The sequence below is a fragment of the Ursus americanus genome, chromosome 4 (assembly GCF_024610735.1).
Source record: "Ursus americanus isolate L20-20 chromosome 4, mUrsAme1.1.p, whole genome shotgun sequence".
NCBI classification, from domain to species: Eukaryota; Metazoa; Chordata; class Mammalia; order Carnivora; family Ursidae; genus Ursus; species Ursus americanus.
In genome coordinates, this window is record NC_142130.1 from 90,676,697 (window position 1) to 90,697,237 (window position 20,541).

The following is a 20,541-nucleotide window of genomic DNA, read 5'->3' on the forward strand; positions in this document are numbered from 1 at the left end:
TCCATGCCTTTGTGAAGACTCTCTATGCTGAGCCAGCTGAGAAGTGCACTACACCTAATAAGACCAGGAGCAGTCGGAGTTTCACTCAAGGGTAAGCACACGTTACACAAGAGGCAGAGAGTAATATGTTTGGCTTCTCAGGCCACACGCTCCTGTCGATCTCCCCAGGTCTGCTGTTGTAGCACGAAAGTAACCACAGACAGTATACAAACCAAGAGCAAGGTTGGACGTGGCATGCAGCCCATTGTACAGGCCTCGAGTAGAGCATGGACGACACCATGAAGGGAAGACACCCCTGTGGTCTCTGATTATCAAACGCACTGGGAAAAAAAACAATTACCAAGTGTGAAATGGCAGAGGGAACATAGACACATCCACAGGGCCCTCTGAGACAACGGAGAAAACTGAGTATGGATTGTGTGTGGTGATGAGTGCCCGGGAGTGAGGCCCAAGACCCCAGTGTGACGAGAAGATTCTTACCGCCCCATCCATGCCAGGCTCCCGGTGGGCCTGACTGAACGACCACCGCATGCCTCCCTTCACAGGAATATGCATGTTGGAAAGGTGCCTCTTCTATACTGATTATTTTTCACTCTACGCCAGGGGTTTTCAGCTTCACCCAAATGAAAGGTGAGAGACCCTGGAAGCAAGGGTAGGGTCCTTATTTTTCAAGTTTTTCATGTCAAAAAAGGCTGAAAACTTCCTCCCTGTATTTTGCATTTAATTTTATTCTTTTTTTTTTTTTCTTACTTGAATTTCTAAACTGACAAATGAGGACTATCGATGTCAACAAGAACACAAAGGATCTCCACTGCAAATTTGCAATAATACTCTGAGGTCACATAGGTCTTTTTGCCTTATTTTAAAACAACACCTCATTATATAAAATACTTCTGAACTGTGACCTTCAACTAACCCATAAAGTAGGCACTTTAGGCCAATGGGATTATGTAATCATTAAATCCAACAATCCAATCAATACCTTGGCCCCCAGCGGCTTCATAAACATCCCCTCCCACCTGGAGATCCTCAGAATCACACAGAGCGAGAGCCCTACCCACAGCCAAGTCTCAGCACAGGACTGATTCTCTGTTTCTCCTTGTTGAGTTTCTCCTACGAAAGGAAGGGGACCTGTATCCTCAGAAGCACTTTTCCCACGCCAGAAATTTCACTGCACCTCGGAAGAACCCAATTCCCAGTCTGCACAGAAAGGACACATTCCCGAGACAATGTCTCCACTCCTTTTTCCCTTTTGTGGTTTTCCCAAAATTATTTTAGGTCAACTACCGTCAATCCCTAGCCCCCTTATCCCATCACCAACCACCTATCATTTCGCGAGCATTTCAGTACAACCTGAACCATTGTTTGCCTCAAAAGAGGGACCTTAAGAGGGTAGAGTCTCGGCCGGGTTCAAGGTGCAGCTGATGGAGGGACACAACTGGAACATTTGGCCCCTCCTACAATGGAGGGACTGAGGCGGGGCCTTGGGCACTGGGAGCCACAGTGCTGGATCCTAGAGCACAGGTGCACTGGCATCTCTGTCCTTGTCAGCCTCTGCACCGCCAGCCCTCCGTGGGGCCCACAGCACCATCTGCTCAGCACACAGGGCAGTGCTTGCGCTGCACACCGCCATGGCGTCAGCCTTCGGAGTGGCGCTGGTGACCGGGGCCAACAAGGGCATCGGCTTCGCCATCGTGCAGCAGCTGTGCCGGCAGTTCCCGGGGGACGTGGTGCTCACGGCGCGGGACGAGGCGCGGGGCCGGGCAGCTCTGCAGCAGCTCCAGGCCGAGGGCCTGAGTCCCCGCTTCCACCAGCTGGACATCGACGACCTGCAGAGCATCCGGGTCCTGCGCGACTTCCTGCGCAAGGAGTACGGGGGCCTGGACGTGCTGGTCAACAACGCGGGCATCGTATTCAAGCGTAAGGACCCGGGAAGACTTAGGGCTGGAGACCTCTCTCAGGGCACTTCCCGTGGGGGTTGGGCGTGGTCCCTGAATGCTGCTGGAGGGTCAGAGCTCCTATGGGGTCGAGAAGGGCCTCCCTAGGGAGAGAGGCTAGACTGCAGGCACAGGGAGAGAAGAAGCCTCTGGCGGTAGCAAGGTTTTAAGCCCAGAGCTCCGTGGCATTGCCGTGGATTAATCTCAATGACCTGACGGAGATTTTTGTAAGTTTAATTAAGTTTGGATCAGAGCATTTCAGTGAATGTTTAACTTATTTTGTGATAAACGCAAACTGCAAACAGAGAGACACAGAAATCCCAACAGCACTTTCCGCTTAACTTCCTGGAATGATGCCAACTTGCCAAGCTACACGGCATTAAACCACACACGTCACACTGGGAAATTACAGCTCACTAGCCCAGAGATTAATGACAATGCACCAGGTTGCACATCCAAGAACTTGTAACTGTCACTCCTGGAATCCTCTCCCATGGCTACTATTCATTAATCTATTCTCCCCTCACCTAACAGCTGCTGATCCCACACCCCTTCATATTCAAGCAGAAGTGACCATGAAAACAAACTTCTTTGGTACCCGAGCTGTGTGCACAGAACTGCTGCCTCTAATGAAAGCCCAAGGTGAGCCTCATCAGGGGCCCAAGCTGTGGTGTTTCTGGTATGATCTGCCCCTGCCTCTCTGTCCCATCTACAGACTCAGGCCCCTCTCCCTGCTCAGCCACACCAGCCTGACTGCTGTGTCTCCTCCTGGACAGGTGCCCCTCTGCCTCAGGACTCTTACACACTGGTCCTGCAGTCGGCAGTGTCCTCTGACCCGCTGGTCCTTCACAACTGCCTCTGTGTTTCCTTCAAGTCTTCATTCATATCTCTCCTCAGAGAGGCCTTTACTGACTCCATGCCACTCACAGGGGAAATTCCCTGAGGATTCCTTCCTGGACCCTTTCTTCTCCCTCTGCCTGTCTCCCAGGGATTTTATTCAGACTAGTGGACTCCTCCCTCTCCAAACTTCTCAGGTCTCCTAACGCCAGTCACCTGCTTAGAACTTTCCCAGAGCTCTAAATACAAATGTTTTTTTCCTGCCTCTCCTCTTCTTCATGACCTCCCATGTCTCCCCAAATATCACCCCTTCAGATTCCCAACCTCATCCCCATCTAAACATCTAAAACATTTCCAGCTGACTCTTGTACTTTACCAAAATCATCGTGACCACAGACCCCACCATCCACTGACCATGAATAATGAGATCACCATTCTCAGCTCTCCTCAGAGAGGCCGTTTACTGACTCCATGCCTCTCACAAGGGAAGTTCCCTGAGGATTCTTTTTGGAGTCTTTCTCTTCCCTCTGCCTGTCTCCCAGAGATTTTATTCATACTGGTGGACTCCTCCCACTCCAAACCTCTCAGGCCCCCCTAACATTGGTCACCTGCCTAGAACATTCCCAGAAGTTCAGACACACATCGTTCTCTTCCTGCTTCTACTTCTCCTCAGGATGCCCTCTACGCCCTCCCCAAATCCCACCCCTTCAGCCCCCAACCTACACCCCCATCTAAACATCTGCACTACCTAGTGACAGTCACCATCACCCAAAATCACCCTCATCACAGACCCCACCATCCCACTCACCATGAATAATGAGGTCACCATGCCCAGCGCCTGATTAGGGACCAGGTCCTACGAGTTGTCCTATGGGCTTTGTCCCCACGCCTCTCCTCCATCCCAGCTCTACAACACACACTCGCCTGTCATTTCTGGATCATTGCAACCTTCCTAAGACACGCGGCTTCTTCAGTCTCTTCCTCTCGGGGCATTCTCTCTGCTCTCTGAGGGCTTGCTTACTCCCAAAAGTACTTCAGGAGCAAAGACCAATCCCTGGGCATCACCTGTAGGCATCTCTGTCATCAGACCTGCCAAACTCCAGGCCCATCCACTCCCCTTCCCCTTGTTCAATGCTCTGCACAAAACAACTCCCAGGATTCCTTGCTTGTCAACTACTGTAATACTCCCCCACGAGAACGTGATGCGGGGAACCACCACCCTTTTACTACACTCATTAAGACAAGCAGATGCTTTTAGAAAGATTAAGATGTCAGGCTTGAACCAAGGACATGCAAGTACACTTGACTCTCTGTACTGCCCCCGATTCCTCTTCTGTCCTGGAAAGTTCTACGACTTCTTCGAACACTGGCTTCACTGGCATCCAAAGACATCTCTCAGATGTCACTGACTCCTTCACTCACCACAACACTTGAGTGGGATGGAGTTCCTTGTGCCACCACCACACATCCTACAGGTATTCCCTTAGGAGGCAAAAATGACTTCTGGCCGAGAAATTTTTCTCACAGACTGAACAGTGTTGGTACTCGTTGTGTGTTGGCCTTGGACCAGAAAGAGGAGTGAGTGCTCCCCTGCATTTGCTAAGGCAGGTTCTCATCAAACCATCTCACCCATGCGAAACTAGACTTCCTGGACATGGAAATGCAGGCTGTCTTTTCAGTGGGAAAGCAGAGTTTTCTTGCCTTTTGACATAGGAGAGTTCTTCCATTACTTGAGGGGATGGCAGCCACTGCGGCCATGTTACCAGGAGTTTTCCTCTTTGGGGAGACTATCTGGGAGAAATCCGAGCTAGGATAATCAAAAGCTAATACTGTCACTCCTCTCCCATACTTCACAACCTAAGACACAAAAAACAATCCTGAATGACTTCACCAGTTCTCTGTAGGTGCAGAACACATTCCAGAGGCCCGAGTTTGCTCTATTTTTTGGCATGGAAGGACAAAACAAGACAACTGGAGCCTAAGGACAATGAGGGATACCAGATGTTGATTCTTCTTCTTTTTAAATCCTTTCTTCAAGAAAGAGTTTAATTAAATAATTAAGCCACACGCACACACACAAAAGAAAAGTATCTACAAGCACAAGGTGCCCACCGCCTTCTTTTTTTTTAATTTGTTATTATGTTATGTTAGTCACCATACAGTACATCCTTAGTTTTTGATGTAGTGTTCCATGATTCATTGTTTGCGTGTAACACCCAGTGCTCCATGCAATACGTGCCCTCCTTAATACCCATCACCGGCCTATCCCAATCCCCCCACCCCCGAAGGCCTCCGTTTGTTTCCCAGAGTCCATAGTCTCTCATGGTTCATTCCGCCTTCTGTTTACCCCCCTTTCATTCTTCCCTTCCTTCTCCTACCGATCTCCCTGCTATTTCTTATGTTCTATAAATGAGTGAAACCATATGATAATTGTTTTTCTCTGCTTGACTTATTTCACTTAGCATTATCTCCTCCAATCCCGTCCATGTGGCTGCAAATGTTGGATAATCGTACTTTCTGATGGCTGAGTAATATTCCATTGTATATATGAAGCACAGCTTCTGTATCCATTCATCTGTTGAAGGGCATCTCGGCTCCTTCCACAATTTAGCTATTGTGGACAATGCCGCTGTGAACATTTACTGACTACCTTCTTAACCAGGCAGTCAGTATCTCAGGTACACTCTCTAAAGTGATAAAGACACATCCTTCTATTTCTCTTTAACTTACACTATGCATTTCTTTTGAAAAAGATATTAAGAAAATAGATACTCATTTCAATATAAAAACTGTAAACAATTACTCATAATTGTCAATATAAGTTCACTGTTATAAATACTAAATATACTTTAAAAAACGAGTTAGTGAGAACTCTGTAATGTTTACACTGTTAACAGCTTTATTGAGATACAGTTCACATATCGGACGCTTCCCCCATCAGATATCCAACTCCGCGGAGTTTAGTAATGGACAGAGTTATGCAACCACCACTGCTTCTAGATTAGCACACTGTCCAGAGCCCAGGGAGATCCGGTGCCCTTAGCTACCAGCCCTCTGTTCCCCCATCCCCCCTGCCCCAAGCAACCACCAATCTACACTCTCTCCCTCCATTTCCTTTTCCGGACATCCCATGTATGGAGCATCACACCATGAGCGGTCTTTTGTGACTGGCTTTTTAATTTTGAATAACGCTCTTAGGGGTCATCCACGTTGTAGCACCAACATCATTTCTCTTAAAAGCATCCATTTAACAGATTCGTTTTCCAAAGCTCCTTTCTATGACCATACTGCCAGGACATTAGTCACTCCTTCTGAGCCAATAACAACCCCAAAACGAGAAAACGCTTGCAGTTCAGCCCACTGAGGTGACTTGTTTTTCCCTACCGAGAGCACGGTGACAGTCTACCAGACCCGATGCAGTCTGCTCACCTTCAAGAGGCCCTCAGTTAAGTGATCAGCTCTTTGTGGTTCCATAGACACCTATTTATACAACACTGCCCGAGTGGCCACAAGATCTCCATGTGGTCCCAAAGGGGGCTTATGAGGAAAAGCGGCTCTCTACTCATGACGTCAGGGAGTGCCTCCTATCACTCTGCTTAGCACGTTCCTGTATAAGGCACGATCTTCTCTTTATGGAACAGCTGGTCACTGCCCAGACCGATTGAGATCATTTGTCTCACATCCTCTGAGACATTATGGGTAAGACAAGGTTCAAGACTGTATCATGTCCATCACTTACAGAGGCAGTCTTCACTAACACTCAGGCAACTGGGAATTTGTCCCAAATGGACAAATACTAGCAGTTTCGGTATTCATCATCCTAGTGCATGCCATGCTACATGACTCTCTCTGTTGTATTTTAGGCAGAGTGGTGAATGTGTCTAGCATAATGAGTTTCGCAGCCCTTAAATCATGCAGCCCAGAACTGCAGCAGAAATTTATGAATGAGACCATCACAGAGGAGGAGCTGGTGGGGCTCATGAACAAGTTTGTGGAAGACACAAAGAAAGGAGTACAGCAGAAGGAGGGATGGCCTGATGTAAACGTACTCCCATATGCAGTGTCCAAGATGGGTGTCACGGTCCTGTCCAGAATCCATGCCAGGAACCTGAGTGAGCAGAGGAGAGGGGACAAGATCCTCCTGAATGCCTGTTGCCCTGGGTGGGTGAGAACAGACATGGGTGGACCAAAAGGCATCAAAAGCCCAGAAGAAGGAGCAGAGACCCCTGTCTACTTGGCTCTTTTGCCCTCGGATGTTGAGAGGCCTCATGGAGACATTCTTATGGAGAAGAAAGTTCGACGATGGGGACCCCTCTCTCAGTTACCTTCCTGGGCCCACTCTGATCCCGTCATCATCTGACCAAAACAACTCTTATATTGTCAACAGTATTCATAAGAAAGAAAGAAAGAAAGAAAGAAAGAAAGAAAGAAAGAAAGAAAGAAAGAAAGAAAGAAAGAAAGAAAGAAGAAGGAGGGAGGGGAAGGGAGAGGAGGGAGGGAGGGAGGAAAGAGAATAGAAAAAGAATCACTATCCCGAAGGAGTAATGACATTGAATTGACGACAAATTCTTTGAAGTCACTTCAAATTTCTTTTCCAATATAGGAATAGAAAAAGTACAATTGATGACATAATGAATGGAAATGTCTTCCACTGTCAATAATTTCCCTATTCACAGCAGAAAATAAAAAGTGTAAAATATCCCTGCTGAGTATTCAATGTGAGGAGCCTACTAACTCAGGGGAGGTTTTTTGATTTCTTCTGTAATAAAGGGACAGAATAAATGAAATCAGAAATAATGAATAAATGTTCTCTATCCATGCCTATTTGTGCAGACTCTTTCTATGCTGAGCCAGCTGAGAAGTGCACTACACCTAATAAGACCAGGAGCAGTCGGAGTTTCACTCAAGGGTAAGCACACGTTACACAAGAGGCAGAGAGTAATATGTTTGGCTTCTGAAGCCACACGCTCCTGTCGATCTCCCCAGGTCTGCTGTTGTAGCACGAAAGTAACCACAGACAGTATACAAACCAAGAGCAAGGTTGGACGTGGCATGCAGCCCATTGTACAGGCCTCGAGTAGAGCATGGACGACACCATGAAGGGAAGACACCCCTGTGGTCTCTGATTATCAAACGCACTGGGAAAAAAAAAATTACCAAGTGTGAAATGGCAGAGGGAACTGAGACACATCCACAGGGCCTTCTGAGACAACGGAGAAAACTGAGTATGGATTGCGTATGGTGATGAGTGCCCGGGAGTGAGGCCCAAGACCCCAGTGTGACGAGAAGATTCTTACCGCCCCATCCACGCCAAGCTCCCGATGGGCCTCACTGAACGTCCACGCATGCCTCCCTTCACAGGAATATGCATGTTGGAAAGGTGCCTCTTCTATATGATTATTTTTCACTCTACGCCAGGGCTTTTAAGCCTCAGCCAAATGAAAGGTGAGAGACCCTGGAAGCAGGGGTAGGGTCCTGATTTTTCAAGTTTTTCATGTGAAAAAGGCTGAAAACTTCCTCCCTGTTGTTTTGCCCTTAATTTTTTCTCTTTCTTTTTTTGCTTACTTGCATTTCTACACTGACAAATGAGGACTATCAATGTCAACAAGAACACACAGGATCTCCACTGCAAATTTGCAAAAATACTCTGAGGTCACATAGGGCTTTTTGCCTTATTTTAAAACAACATCTCAATATATAAAATACTTCTAAACTGTGACCTTCAACTAACCCATAAAGTAGGCACTTTAGGCCAATGGGATTATGTAATCATGAAATCCAACATTCCAATCAATACCTTGGCCCCCAGCGGCTTCATAAACATCCCCTCCACCTGGAGATCCTCAGAATCACACAGAGCGAGAGCCCTGCCCACAGCCAAGTCTCAGCACAGGACTGATTCTCTGTTTCTCCTTCTTGAGTTTCTCCTACGAAAGGAAGGGGACCTCTATCCTCAGAAGCACTTTCCCCACGCCAGAAATTTCACTGCACCTCGGAAGAACCCAATTCCCATTCTGCACAGAAAGGACCATTCCCGAGACAATGTCTCATTCCTTTTTCCCTTTTGTGGTTTTCCCAAAATTATTTTAGGTCAACTACCGTCAATCCCTAGCCCCCTTATCCCATCGCCAACCACCTATCATTTCGCGAGCATTTCAGTCCAACCTGAACCATTGTTTGCCTCAAAAGAGGGACCTTAAGAGGGTAGAGTCTCGGCCGGGTTCAAGGTGCAGCTGCTGGAGGGACAGAACTGGAACATTTGGTCCCTCCTACAATGGAGGGACTGAGGTGGGGCCTTGGGCACTGGGAGCCACAGTGCTGGATCCTAGAGCACAAGTGCACTGGCATCTCTGTCCTTGTTAGGCTCTGCACCGCCAGCCCTCCGTGGGGCCCACAGCACCATCTGCTCAGCACACAGGGCAATGCTTGCTCTGCACGCGGCCATGGCGTCAGCCCCCCGTGTGGCTCTGGTGACCGGGGCCAACAAGGGCATCGGCTTCGCCATCGTGCAGCAGCTGTGCCGGCAGTTCACGGGGGACGTGGTGCTCATGGCGCGGGACGAGGCACGGGGCCGGGCGGCCGTACAGCAGCTCAAGGCCGAGGGCCTGAGTCCCCACTTCCACCAGCTAGACATCGACGATCTGCAGAGCATCCGCACCCTGCGTGACTTCCTGCGCAAGGAGTACGGGGCCCTGAACGTGCTGGTCAACAACGCGGCCATCGCATTGAAGCATAAGGACCCGGGAAGACTTAGGGCTGGAGACCTCTCTCAGGGCACTTCCCGTGGGGGTTGGGCGTGGTCCCTGAATGCTGCTGGAGGGTCAGAGCTCCTATGGGGTCGAGAAGGGCCTCCCTAGGGAGAGAGGCTAGACTGCAGGCACAGGGAGAGAAGAAGCCTCTGGCGGTAGCAACCCTTTAAGCCCAGAGCTCCGTGGCATTGCGGTGGATTAATCTCAGGGATCTGACGGAGATTTTTGCAAGTTTAAATCGGTTTGGATCAGAGCATTTCAGTGAATGTTTAACGTATTTTGTAATAAACACAACTACAAACAGAGAGACACAGAAATCCCAACAGCACAGTCCGGTTAACCTCCTGAAATGATGCCAACATGCCAAGGTACACGGCATTAACAAACCACACACATCACATTGGGAAATTACAGGTCACTAGCCCAGAGATTAATGACAATGCACCAGGTTGCACATCCAAGAACATGTAACTGTCACTCCTGGAATCCTCTCCCATGGCTACTATTCATTAATCTATTCTCCCCTCACCTAACAGCTGCTGATCCCACACCCCTTCATATTCAAGCAGAAGTGACCATGAAAACAAACTTCTTTGGTACCCGAGCTGTGTGCACAGAACTGCTGCCTCTAATGAAAGCCCAAGGTGAGCCTCATCAGGGGCCCAAGCTGTGGTGTTTCTGGAATGATCTGCCCCTGCCTCTCTGTCCCATCTACAGACTCCGACCCCTCTCCCTGCTCAGCCTCACCAGCCTGACTGCTGTGTCTCCACCTGGACAGGTGCCTCTCTGCCTCAGGACTCTTACACACTCGTCCTGAAGTCACCAGCGCCCTCTGAACCCCTGATCTCACAACTGGCTCTGTCCTTTCCTCAAGTCTTCATTCAAATCTCTCCTCAGAGAGGCCTTTAGTGACTGCATGCCACTCACAGGGGAAATTCCCTGAGGATTCTTTGTCGACCCTTTCTCCTCCCTCTGCCTGTCTCCCAGGAATTTTATTCAGACTAGTGGACTCCTCCCTCTCCAAACTTCTCAGGCCCCCCTAACATCGGTTACCTGCCTAAAACATTCCCAGAGCTCCAGACACACATCGTTCTCTTCCTGCTTCTCCTTCTCCTCAGGGTGCCCTCTACCCCCTCCCCAAATCCCACCCCTTCAGCCCCCAACTTATACCGCCATCTAAACATCTACACTACCTAATGACACTCACCATTACCCAAAATCATCCTCATCACAGACCCCACCATCCCACTCACCATGAATAATGAGGTCACCATGCCCAGCGCCTGATTAGGGACCAGGTCCTACGAGTTGTCCTATGGGCTTTGTCCCCATGCCTCTTCTCCATCCCAGCTCTACAACACACACTCGCCTGTCAATTCTGGATCATTGCACTACTCCTAAGATGCCCTGCTTCTTCAGTCTCTTCCTCTCAGGGCATTCTCTCTGCTCTCTGAGAGGCCACATACTCTCAAAAGTCCTTCAGGGGCAAAGCCCAAGCCCTGGGCATCACCTGTAGGCATCTCTGTCATCAGACCTGCCAAACTCCAGGCCCATCCGCTCCCTTCCCCTTCTATACTCTGCACAAAACAAACTCCTGAATTCCTTGCTTGTCAACTACTGTAATACTTCCCCACGAGAACGTGATGCGGGGAACCACCACCCTTTTACTACACTCATTAAGACAAGCTGATGATTTTAGAAAGATTAAGATCTCTAGCATGAACCGACGACATGCAGGGACTTGACTCTCTGTCCTGCCCCGGATTCCTCTACTGTCCTTGAAATTTCTATGACTTCTTCAAACACTGGCTTCACTGGCATCCAAAGGACAGCTCTCAGATGTCACCGACTCCTTCACTCACCATAACACTTGAGTGGGATGGATTCCTTGTGCCACCACCACACATCCTACAGGTATTCCCTTAGGAGGCAAAAATGACTTCTGGCCAAGAAATTTTCCTCACTGACTGAACAGTGTTGGTCCATGCTGTGTGTTGGCCTTGGACCAAAAAGAGGAGTGAGTGCTCCCCTGCATTTGCTAAGGCAGGTTCTCATCAAACAATTCATCTTGCCTCAGGGAAACTGGACTTCCTGGACATGGAAATGCAGGTTGTCTTCTCAGTGAGAAAGCAGGGTTTTCTTGCCTTTTGACATAGGAGAGTTTTTCCATTACTTGAGGGGATGGCAGCCTTGCAGCCATGTTACCAGGACTTTCCCTCTTTGGGGAGACTATCTGGGAGAAATCATAACTAGCACAACAAAAACCAATACCGTCCCTACTCTACCATACTTCACAACCTAAGACACAAAGACAATCCTGAATGACTTCGCCAGTTCTCTGTGGGGGCAGAACACATTCCAAGGCCCGTGTTTGCTCTGGTTTTTGGCATGGAAGGAGAAAACAAGACAACTGTGAGCCTAAGGACAATGAGGGATAGCAGATGTTGATTCTTCATTTCAAATCGTTTCTTCAAAATAGAGTTTTACTGAATTAATTGAGCCACACACACACAAAAAAACAAGAATCTACAACCACCAGGTGCCCCCCACCGTCTTCACCAGGCAGTCAGTATCTCGGCCATGTATGTCCTTTCCCACATTCCATGGCATTCCCCACATCCCCCTAAATTCATATTCTCGAATTAAAGGATACACTCTCTAAAGTGATAAACACTTGTCCTTCTATTTCTCTTTAATTACGCTATGCATTTCTTTTGAAAAAGCTATTAAGAAAATAGATACTCATTTCAATATTAAAACTGTAAACAATTACTCATTTCAATATAAGTACACTGTTATAAATACAAACTATACTGTCAAAAACGAGTTAGTGAGAACTCTGTGAATGTTTACACTTTTAACAGCTTTATTGAGATACAGTTCACATATCGGACGCTTCCCCCATCAGATATCCAACTCCGCGGAGTTTAGTAATGGACAGAGTTATGCAGCCACCACTGCTTCAAGATTAGCACACTGTCCAGAGCCCAGGGAGATCCGGTGCCCTTAGCTACCAGCCCTCTGTTCCCCCATCCCCCCTGCCCCAAGCAACCACCAATCTACACTCTCTCCCTCCATTTCCTTTTCCGGACATCCCATGTATGGAGCATCACACCATGAGCGGTCTTTTGTGACTGGCTTTTTAATTTTGAATAATGCTCTTAGGGGTCATCCATGTTTTAGCACCAACATCATTTCTCTTAATAGCATCCATTTAACAGATTCGTTTTCCAAATCTCCTTTCCATGACCATACTGCCAGGACATTACTCACTCCTTCTGAGCCAATAACAACCCCAAAAGGAGAAAACCCTTGCAGTTCAGCCCACTGAGGAGACTTGTTTTTCCTACTCAGAGCACGGTGACAATCTACCAGACCCGATGCAGTCTGCTCACCTTCAAGAGGCCCTCAGTTAAGTGATCAGCTCTTTGTGGTTCCGTAGACACCTATTTATACAACACTGCCCGAGTGGCCACAAGATCTCCATGTGGTCCCAAAGGGGGCTTATGAGGAAAAGCGGCTCTCTACTCATGACGTCAGGGAGTGCCTCCTATCACTCTGCTTAGCACGTTCCTGTATAAGGCACGATCTTCTCTTTATGGAACAGCTGGTCACTGCCCAGACCGATTGAGATCATTTGTCTCACATCCTCTGAGACATTATGGGTAAGACAAGGTTCAAGACTGTATCATGTCCATCACTTACAGAGGCAGTCTTCACTAACACTCAGGCAACTGGGAATTTGTCCCAAATGGACAAATACTAGCAGTTTCGGTATTCATCATCCTAGTGCATGCCATGCTTCATAACTCTCTCTGTTGCATTTTAGGCAGAGTGGTGAATATGTCTAGCATAATAACCCTCATAGCCCTTAAGAAGTGCAGCCCAGACCTGCAGAAGAAGTTTATAAGCAAGACCATCACAGAGGAGGAGCTGGTGGGGCTCATGAACTAGTTTGTGAAAGACACAAAGAAAGGAGTACAGCAGAAGGAGGGCTGGCCTGATATAAAAGTAGTCCCATATGCAGTGTCTAAGATGGGTGTCACAGTCCTGTCCAGAATCCATGCCAGGAACCTCAGTGAGCAGAGGAGAGGGGACAAGATCCTCCTGAATGCCTGCTGCCCTGGGGTGGGTGAGAACAGACATGGGTGGACCAACAGCCATCAAAAGCCCAGAAGAAGGAGCAGAGACCCCTGTCTACTTGGCTCTTTTGCCCTCGGATGCTGAGAGGCCTCATGGAGACTTTCTTATGGAGAAGAAAGTTGAACAATGGGGACCCCTCTGTCAGTTACCTTCCTGGGCCCATTCTGATCCCATTATCATCTGACCAAAACAACTCATACTGTCAATAATATCCTTACATGAAATAAGAAAGAAAGAAAGAAAGAAAGAAAGAAAGAAAGAAAGAAAGAAAGAAGAAAGAAAGAGAGAGAGATAAAGAAAGAAAGAAGAAAGAAAGAGAAGAAAAGAAAGAAGAGAGGGGAGGGGGGAAGAGGGGAGGAAGGAAGGAAGGAAGGAAGGAAGGAAGGAAGGGAGGGAGGGAGGGAGGGAGGGAGGGAGGGAGGAAGGAAGGAAGGAAGGAAGGAAGGAAGGAAGGAAGGAAGGAAGGAAAGAAAGAAGGAGAGAAAAGAAAAGAAAAAGAATCACTATCCCTATGGAGTAATCACATTGAATTGCCAACAAATTCTTTGAAGTCACCTCTAATTTCTTCTCTGATATAGAAGAAAACGTACAGTTGAAGACAAAATGAATGGAAATGTCCTCCACTGTCAATAATATCCCTATCCACAGAAAAAAAGAAAGTGTAAAATATCCCTGCTGAATATTCAATTTGAGGAGCCTACTAACTCAGGGGAGGTTTTTTTTTATTTCCTCTGTGATACAGGGACAGAATAAATGTAATCAGTGAAATAATGAACCCCGGAGATGAATAAATGTTCTCTATCCATGCCTATTTGTGCAGACTCTTTCTATGCTGAGCCAGCTGAGAAGTGCACTACATCTAATAAGACCAGGAGCAGTCGGAGTTTCACTCAAGGGTAAGCACACGTTACACAAGAGGCAGAGAGTAATATGTTTGGCTTCTGAGGCCACACGCTCCTGTCGATCTCCCCAGGTCTGCTGTTGTAGCACGAAAGTAACCACAGACAGTATACAAACCAAGAGCAAGGTTGGACGTAGCATGCAGCCCATTGTACCAGCCTCGAGTAGAGCATGGACGACACCATGAAGGGAAGACACCCCTGTGGTCTCTGATTATCAAACGCACTGGGAAAAAAAACAATTACCAAGTGTGAAATGGCAGAGAGAACATAGACACATCCACAGGGCCTTCTGAGACAACGGAGAAAACTGAGTATGGATTGTGTGTGGTGATGAGTGCCCGGGAGTGAGGCCCAAGACCCCAGTGTGACGAGAAGATTCTTACCGCCCCATCCACGCCAGGCTCCCGATGGGCCTGACTGAACGTCCACCGCATGCCTCCCTTCACAGGAATATGCATGTTGGAAAGGTGCCTCTTCTATACTGATTATTTTTCACTCTACGCCAGGGGTTTTCAGCTTCACCCAAATGAAAGGTGAGAGACCCTGGAAGCAAGGCCGGTGATGGGTAGTAAGGAGGGCACATATTGCATGGTGCACTGGGTGTTATACTTCATTTTAATTCTCTCTAAACACCACTTCATGAGAGTCAGAGTGCCATACATTATCTTTTCCATTTAACTTTTCTGGTACTGCCATTCCTTAGTGGGAGGGAGCTTAGAGTTCAGTGACAATGACTCTCTTTCCTGGATATTTACATTAAAAAGGAGAGTTCTCCGATTTTCTTCAATCTCTGTTCATATGATCTCATGACCTTTCTCTATTTTTTTAATTTTATTTATTTATTTGTCAGAGAGAGAGCACAAGCAACGGGAGCAGCAGGCAGAGGGAGAAGGCTTCCCACTGAGCAAGGAGCCCAACGTGGGGCTTGATTCCAGGACCCTGGGATCATGACCTGAGCTGAAGGCAGATGCTTAACTGACTGAGCAAGCCCGGCGTTCCAACTCATGACCTTTCTATAATGCTAAAAATACTCATTTAAACATAAAAACAGGTATACCTGGGTGGCTCAGTGGGTTAAGCAGCCAACTCTTAGTATCATCAGCTCAGGTCATGATCTCAGGGTTGTGGAATCGAGCCCTGGGTCAGGCTCTGCACTCTGCAGGGACTCTTCTTGGGATTCTCTCTCTCCATCTTCCTCTGCCCTCCCCCCCACCGGCTATGCCAACGCTCTCTCTCACTCACTCTCTCCCTAAAAAAAGAAATAAATCTTTAAATAATTAAAAAAATATAAAAATAGTAGACTATTTACTTATACATGTCAATACAAGTTCATTGTTACAATTACTAATGATATTTTCAAAAAAGACTTAGTGAGTCAAACCAGGGATGTACTGTATGGTGACTAACATAATATAATAAAAAAATGTTATTATAATAAAAAAATAAACTGCAAATTTCAAATACACTGTAAAATAAATAATAAAAAAATTTTAAAAACAAAAAAGACTTAGTGAGAAATGTGTCATTGCTTCATACTTTTAACAGCTTTATTCAAATACAATACACATATTGTACACTTCATCCATCTCAGATATCCAACTCAGTGGATTTTAGTAATGGACGGAGTTGTGGAACCATCACTGCTTCAAGATTAGCACACTGTCATCAGCCCAGGGAGATCCTGTGACCTTAACTACCAGCTCTTTCTTACCCCATTCCCCCTACACCAGGCAACCACCAGTCTACTCTCTCTCCCTACATTTCCTTTTCTGAAATTAGATAGATAGATAGATAGATAGATAGATAGATAGATATACACACACATACACGTATACATGTATGTATATATGTGTCTGTGTATATATATACATATATACACACAGAGAGGATCATATAATGAATTGTCTTTTGTGACTGCCCTCTTTATTTCAGATAATATTATCAAGGTTCATTCATGTTCAGCATGGACTTCATTTCTTTTTATAACATCTCTTTAACACATCACTTTTCCACTGCCCCTTTCCATGACCATATTGCTAGGCATTTTGTCACTGCTCCCGAGATATGTAATTCCAAACCTGGAGAAAAAGTCATGCAACTCAGCCCGCTGAGATGATTTGTTTTTACCTGGCCCCACCAGAGTGACAGCCTCCCTACCCCAATGCAGTCTGATAACGTTCAAATGCATCAATAAACTGATCGGTTGTCTCTTGACTGATAAACACTTGTTAATAATGGACTACACAAGTGACCAAAAATCTCCAGGTGGTCCCAAGGAGGACCTATAAGGAAAAGTGGCTCTCTACTCATGACGTCAGGGAGTGCCTCCTATCACTCTGCTTAGCATGTTCCTGTATAAGGCATGTTCTTTTCTTTATGGAACATCTGGACACTGCCCAGACCCATTAAGATCATCTCTCTGACATCCTCTGAGACATTGTGGATAAGACAAGGTTCAAGATTGTATCATGTCCGTCACTTACAGAGGCAGTCTTCACTAACACTCAGCCAACTGGGAATTTGTCCAAAATGGACGAATAGTAGCAGTTTCAGTATTCATCATCCTCGTGCATGCCATGCTACATGACTCTCTCTGTTGTATTTTAGGCAGAGTGGTGAATGTGTCTAGCATAATGAGCTTCGAAACCCTTAAATCATGCAGCCCAGAACTACAGCAGAAAAAAGGATAAAGAAAGGGGGGGTAATCAGAAGGGGGAATGAAGCATGAGAGACTATGGACTCTGAGAAACAAACTGAGGGCTTCAGAGGGGAGGGGGGTGGGGGAATGGGATAGGCTGGTGATGGGTAGTAAGGACGGCCCGTATTGCATGGTGCACTGAGTGATATACACGACTAATGAATCATCGAAATTTACATCAGAAAAAAAAGAAAGAAAGAAACTCAATTTTAGCATCCACAAATAAATTTTTATTGGAACACACACAAAAAAAAGAAAGAAATTTATGAATGAGACCATCACAGAGGAGGAGCTGGTGGGGTTCATGAACAAGTTTGTGGAAGACACAAAGAAAGGAGTACAGCAGAAGGAGGGCTGGCCTGATATAAAAGTAGTCCCATATGCAGTGTCCAAGATGGGTGTCACGGTCCTGTCCAGAATCCATGCCAGGAACCTGAGTGAGCAGAGGAGAGGGGACAAGATCCTCCTGAATGCCTGCTGCCCTGGGTGGGTGAGAACAGACATGGGTGGACCAACAGCCATCAAAAGCCCAGAAGGAGGAGCAGAGACCCCTGTCTACTTGGCTCTTTTGCCCTCGGATGCTGAGAGGCCTCATGGAGACTTTCTTATGGAGAAGAATGTTGAACAATGGGGACTCCTCTATCAGTTCCCTTCATGGGTCCCATTCTGATCCCATCATCATCTGACCAAAACAACTCTTACATTGTCAACAATATTCATAACAATAAGGAAGGAAGGAAGGAAGGAAGGAAGGAAGGAAGGAAGGAAGGAAGGAAGGAAGGAAGGAAGGAAGGAAAAAGAAAGAAAGAAAGAAAGAAAGAAAGAAAGAAAGAAAGAAAGAAAGAAAGAAAGAAAGAAAGAAAGAAAGAAAGAAAGAAAGAAAGAAAAAAGAAAAAAAAAGAAAAGAAAAAGAATCACTTTCCCTATGGAGTAATCACATTGAATTGGTGACAAATTCTTTGAAGTGACTTCTAATTTCAACTCTGATACAGGAGAAGAAAAAGTACAATTGATGACATAATGAATGGAAATCATAGATGAATAAACAATCTAAGTATGTGTCCATGTGCACAGACGGCTCCATGCCAACCAGCCCAAAACTCTAACAGACCCTACATCATGTCAAGAGAAGGGACAGTTTAAATCAGCACTTGGTAAACACTAGTGAAAGATCCAGAGAGTAAGTATTTTTGCCTTTGCAAGACCAGTGGCCTCTGTTGGACCTACTCAAATCTGCTGTCGTAGCTTGAAAGTCACCACAGGCCATATAGTAACCATGAATGGGGCTGGATTTCACTGGCCAGCATACTCGATCAAGCCTCTACGATGACACGGGCAAGCTCATGAAGGACAGACATCCTCTGTGGTCTCGTTAAATATCAAACTCACTGGGGGAAAAACAACTGCGAGGTGTGAAATGGGAGTGGGCGCTTAAGGTACATCCATAGGACAAGCTGAGACAAGGGGAAAAGTGAATGTGGATTGGTATCAATGGAAATGCAAGAATGATTGTCAAATCTCCCCAAGGTGAATGTGTTATTCATGTAGGGATAAAGGGTCACCGGGTTTGTAACATTAACAAGGGTCAGCAAAATACCAACAGAAGGGGAACACATAACGATAGTGAAACATTCGTCATTGTTGCGGCTAGTCTGGTGAAGACATGGCTGTCCACAATACTATTCTTTCCACTGTCCTCTTGAAAGCTCTCAACACAAACATCTGGACACTAAAAGGTCCTGGCTCTGCCACCTAACCAGGTGACCTTGAGCAAAATCCTTCATGTTGTTCTTTGTCAGTGTCCTCAGGTGTACAAGGGGGCGTACATCATAGCACTGCTGTGAAGAGGAAGTGAACTGATACAGGTGGACAGGCTGAAAACAATGGCCAGGCAAAGTGTCCTCCATCATGAGCCCCTGTAGTGGGGCCTGACACATCCATGACCCTGAGCGGAAGTTCCTACTGCCCCACATCCAGCCTGGCTCCCCGTGGGCTCCGTGAATGCCCACCACGTCCCTCCCCTCACAGAAGTATCCATGTGCTACAGACCCGTCTCCTCTCATGATTACTTTTCACTCTTCACCGGGGATTTTCAGGCTAACAGAAATGAAAACCGAAGGCCCATGCAAGCAAGCTTAAGTCTTTTATTTTGAAAGTGAGGTTTCCTTTGGGGCCCCTGGCTGGCTCAAATGGTTTAGCTCGGGACTCTTCATCTCAAGGTTGTAAATTTGAGCGAACCCAAGTTGGGTGCAGAGATTACTTAAACATAAAATCTTTTAAAAAATAAAATAAAATAAAAAATAAGTACCCTGTTTCCTTTAGTTTTCCCTTCAGCAAGGCTGTTGATTTCCTTCCTGTTAGCTTGTATTTCTTTTCTTTTTTTTTTATAATAATATTTTTTATTATGTTATTAACCATACAGTACTGTATGGTGGCTTCTATTTCTAAACTGACCCATGAGGAAAATCAAAGTCTAGGTCAAGACAATAGAATCTCTACTGCTAGTTTGGAAATGTAACCTGGTATCACAAAGACCTTTTCTCCTCGATACTTTAAAAATAATCCAAACTATCTACACTGCTTATTAAGTGTGAGGTTGGACTACGAGCAGGCATTGTAACAAGCATATGCACATGTACCCATGGAATAAAACATTCCAATCACTGGCCTGTCTCACACTAATTTTCAAAAACATCCCCTCGCGCTGGGGCCCCCTGGAATCACACAGAGGAAGGAGCCCTGCCCACAGCCAAGTCTCAGCACAGGACTGATTTCTCCCTCTTGATTTTCCCTTAAGAAAGCAAGGGGATCTGTATCCTGAGAAGCAGTTTCCCTGGACAGACAACTTCACTGTATTTTAGAGGAAAGCAACCATTCCCATTTTGCGGAGGAAGGACACATTCCCAAGACAATTACTCTGCTCTCTTGTTCTCCCTCTGAGGTCTCCCAAAATAGTTCACTTGAATGCTATCAATCTCTAGTGCTCTATTAACCCGTCACCTACCACCTTTGTTGTGGGGAGCACATCAGTACTCCCCGAACCACTGCTTCGCTCAGAGTTGAGATCCTAAGAGGAAGGAGTCCTCATTGGGCTCAGGGTGCAACCCTGGGAGGGGTGGATCTGGTATAGGCTCACTAGGGAACCTTCTGGAACATTTGGTCTCTCCTTTGATGGCGAGACTGAGGAAGGGCCTTGTGCTGAAGGAGGCACAGCACTGGAATCTACAACACACTTCCATTGGTATCTCTGACTGTCTACACCACGAGCCCTCGGT

At 46.5% G+C, this 20,541-nt stretch overlaps 1 protein-coding gene and 1 pseudogene across 2 annotated transcripts; both read left to right on the forward strand.

Annotated features, from left to right (window-relative positions):
• The first annotated feature begins 1,501 nt into the window (after positions 1-1,501).
• LOC123786548 (carbonyl reductase [NADPH] 1-like) lies at positions 1,502-7,594 on the forward strand. Its single transcript, XM_045788831.2, has 3 exons — positions 1,502-1,920; positions 2,472-2,579; positions 6,638-7,594. The coding sequence occupies exons 1-3, from the start codon at positions 1,632-1,634 to the stop codon at positions 7,132-7,134; spliced, it is 894 nt and encodes a 297-aa protein (XP_045644787.2). The 5' UTR covers positions 1,502-1,631; the 3' UTR covers positions 7,135-7,594.
• Positions 7,595-9,217: 1,623 nt separating this feature from the next.
• On the forward strand, positions 9,218-13,990 carry LOC123786551 (carbonyl reductase [NADPH] 1-like; annotated as a pseudogene). Its single transcript, XR_015724267.1, has 3 exons — positions 9,218-9,505; positions 10,050-10,167; positions 13,353-13,990. The product of XR_015724267.1 is annotated as a carbonyl reductase [NADPH] 1-like (transcript).
• Positions 13,991-20,541: the final 6,551 nt, after the last annotated feature.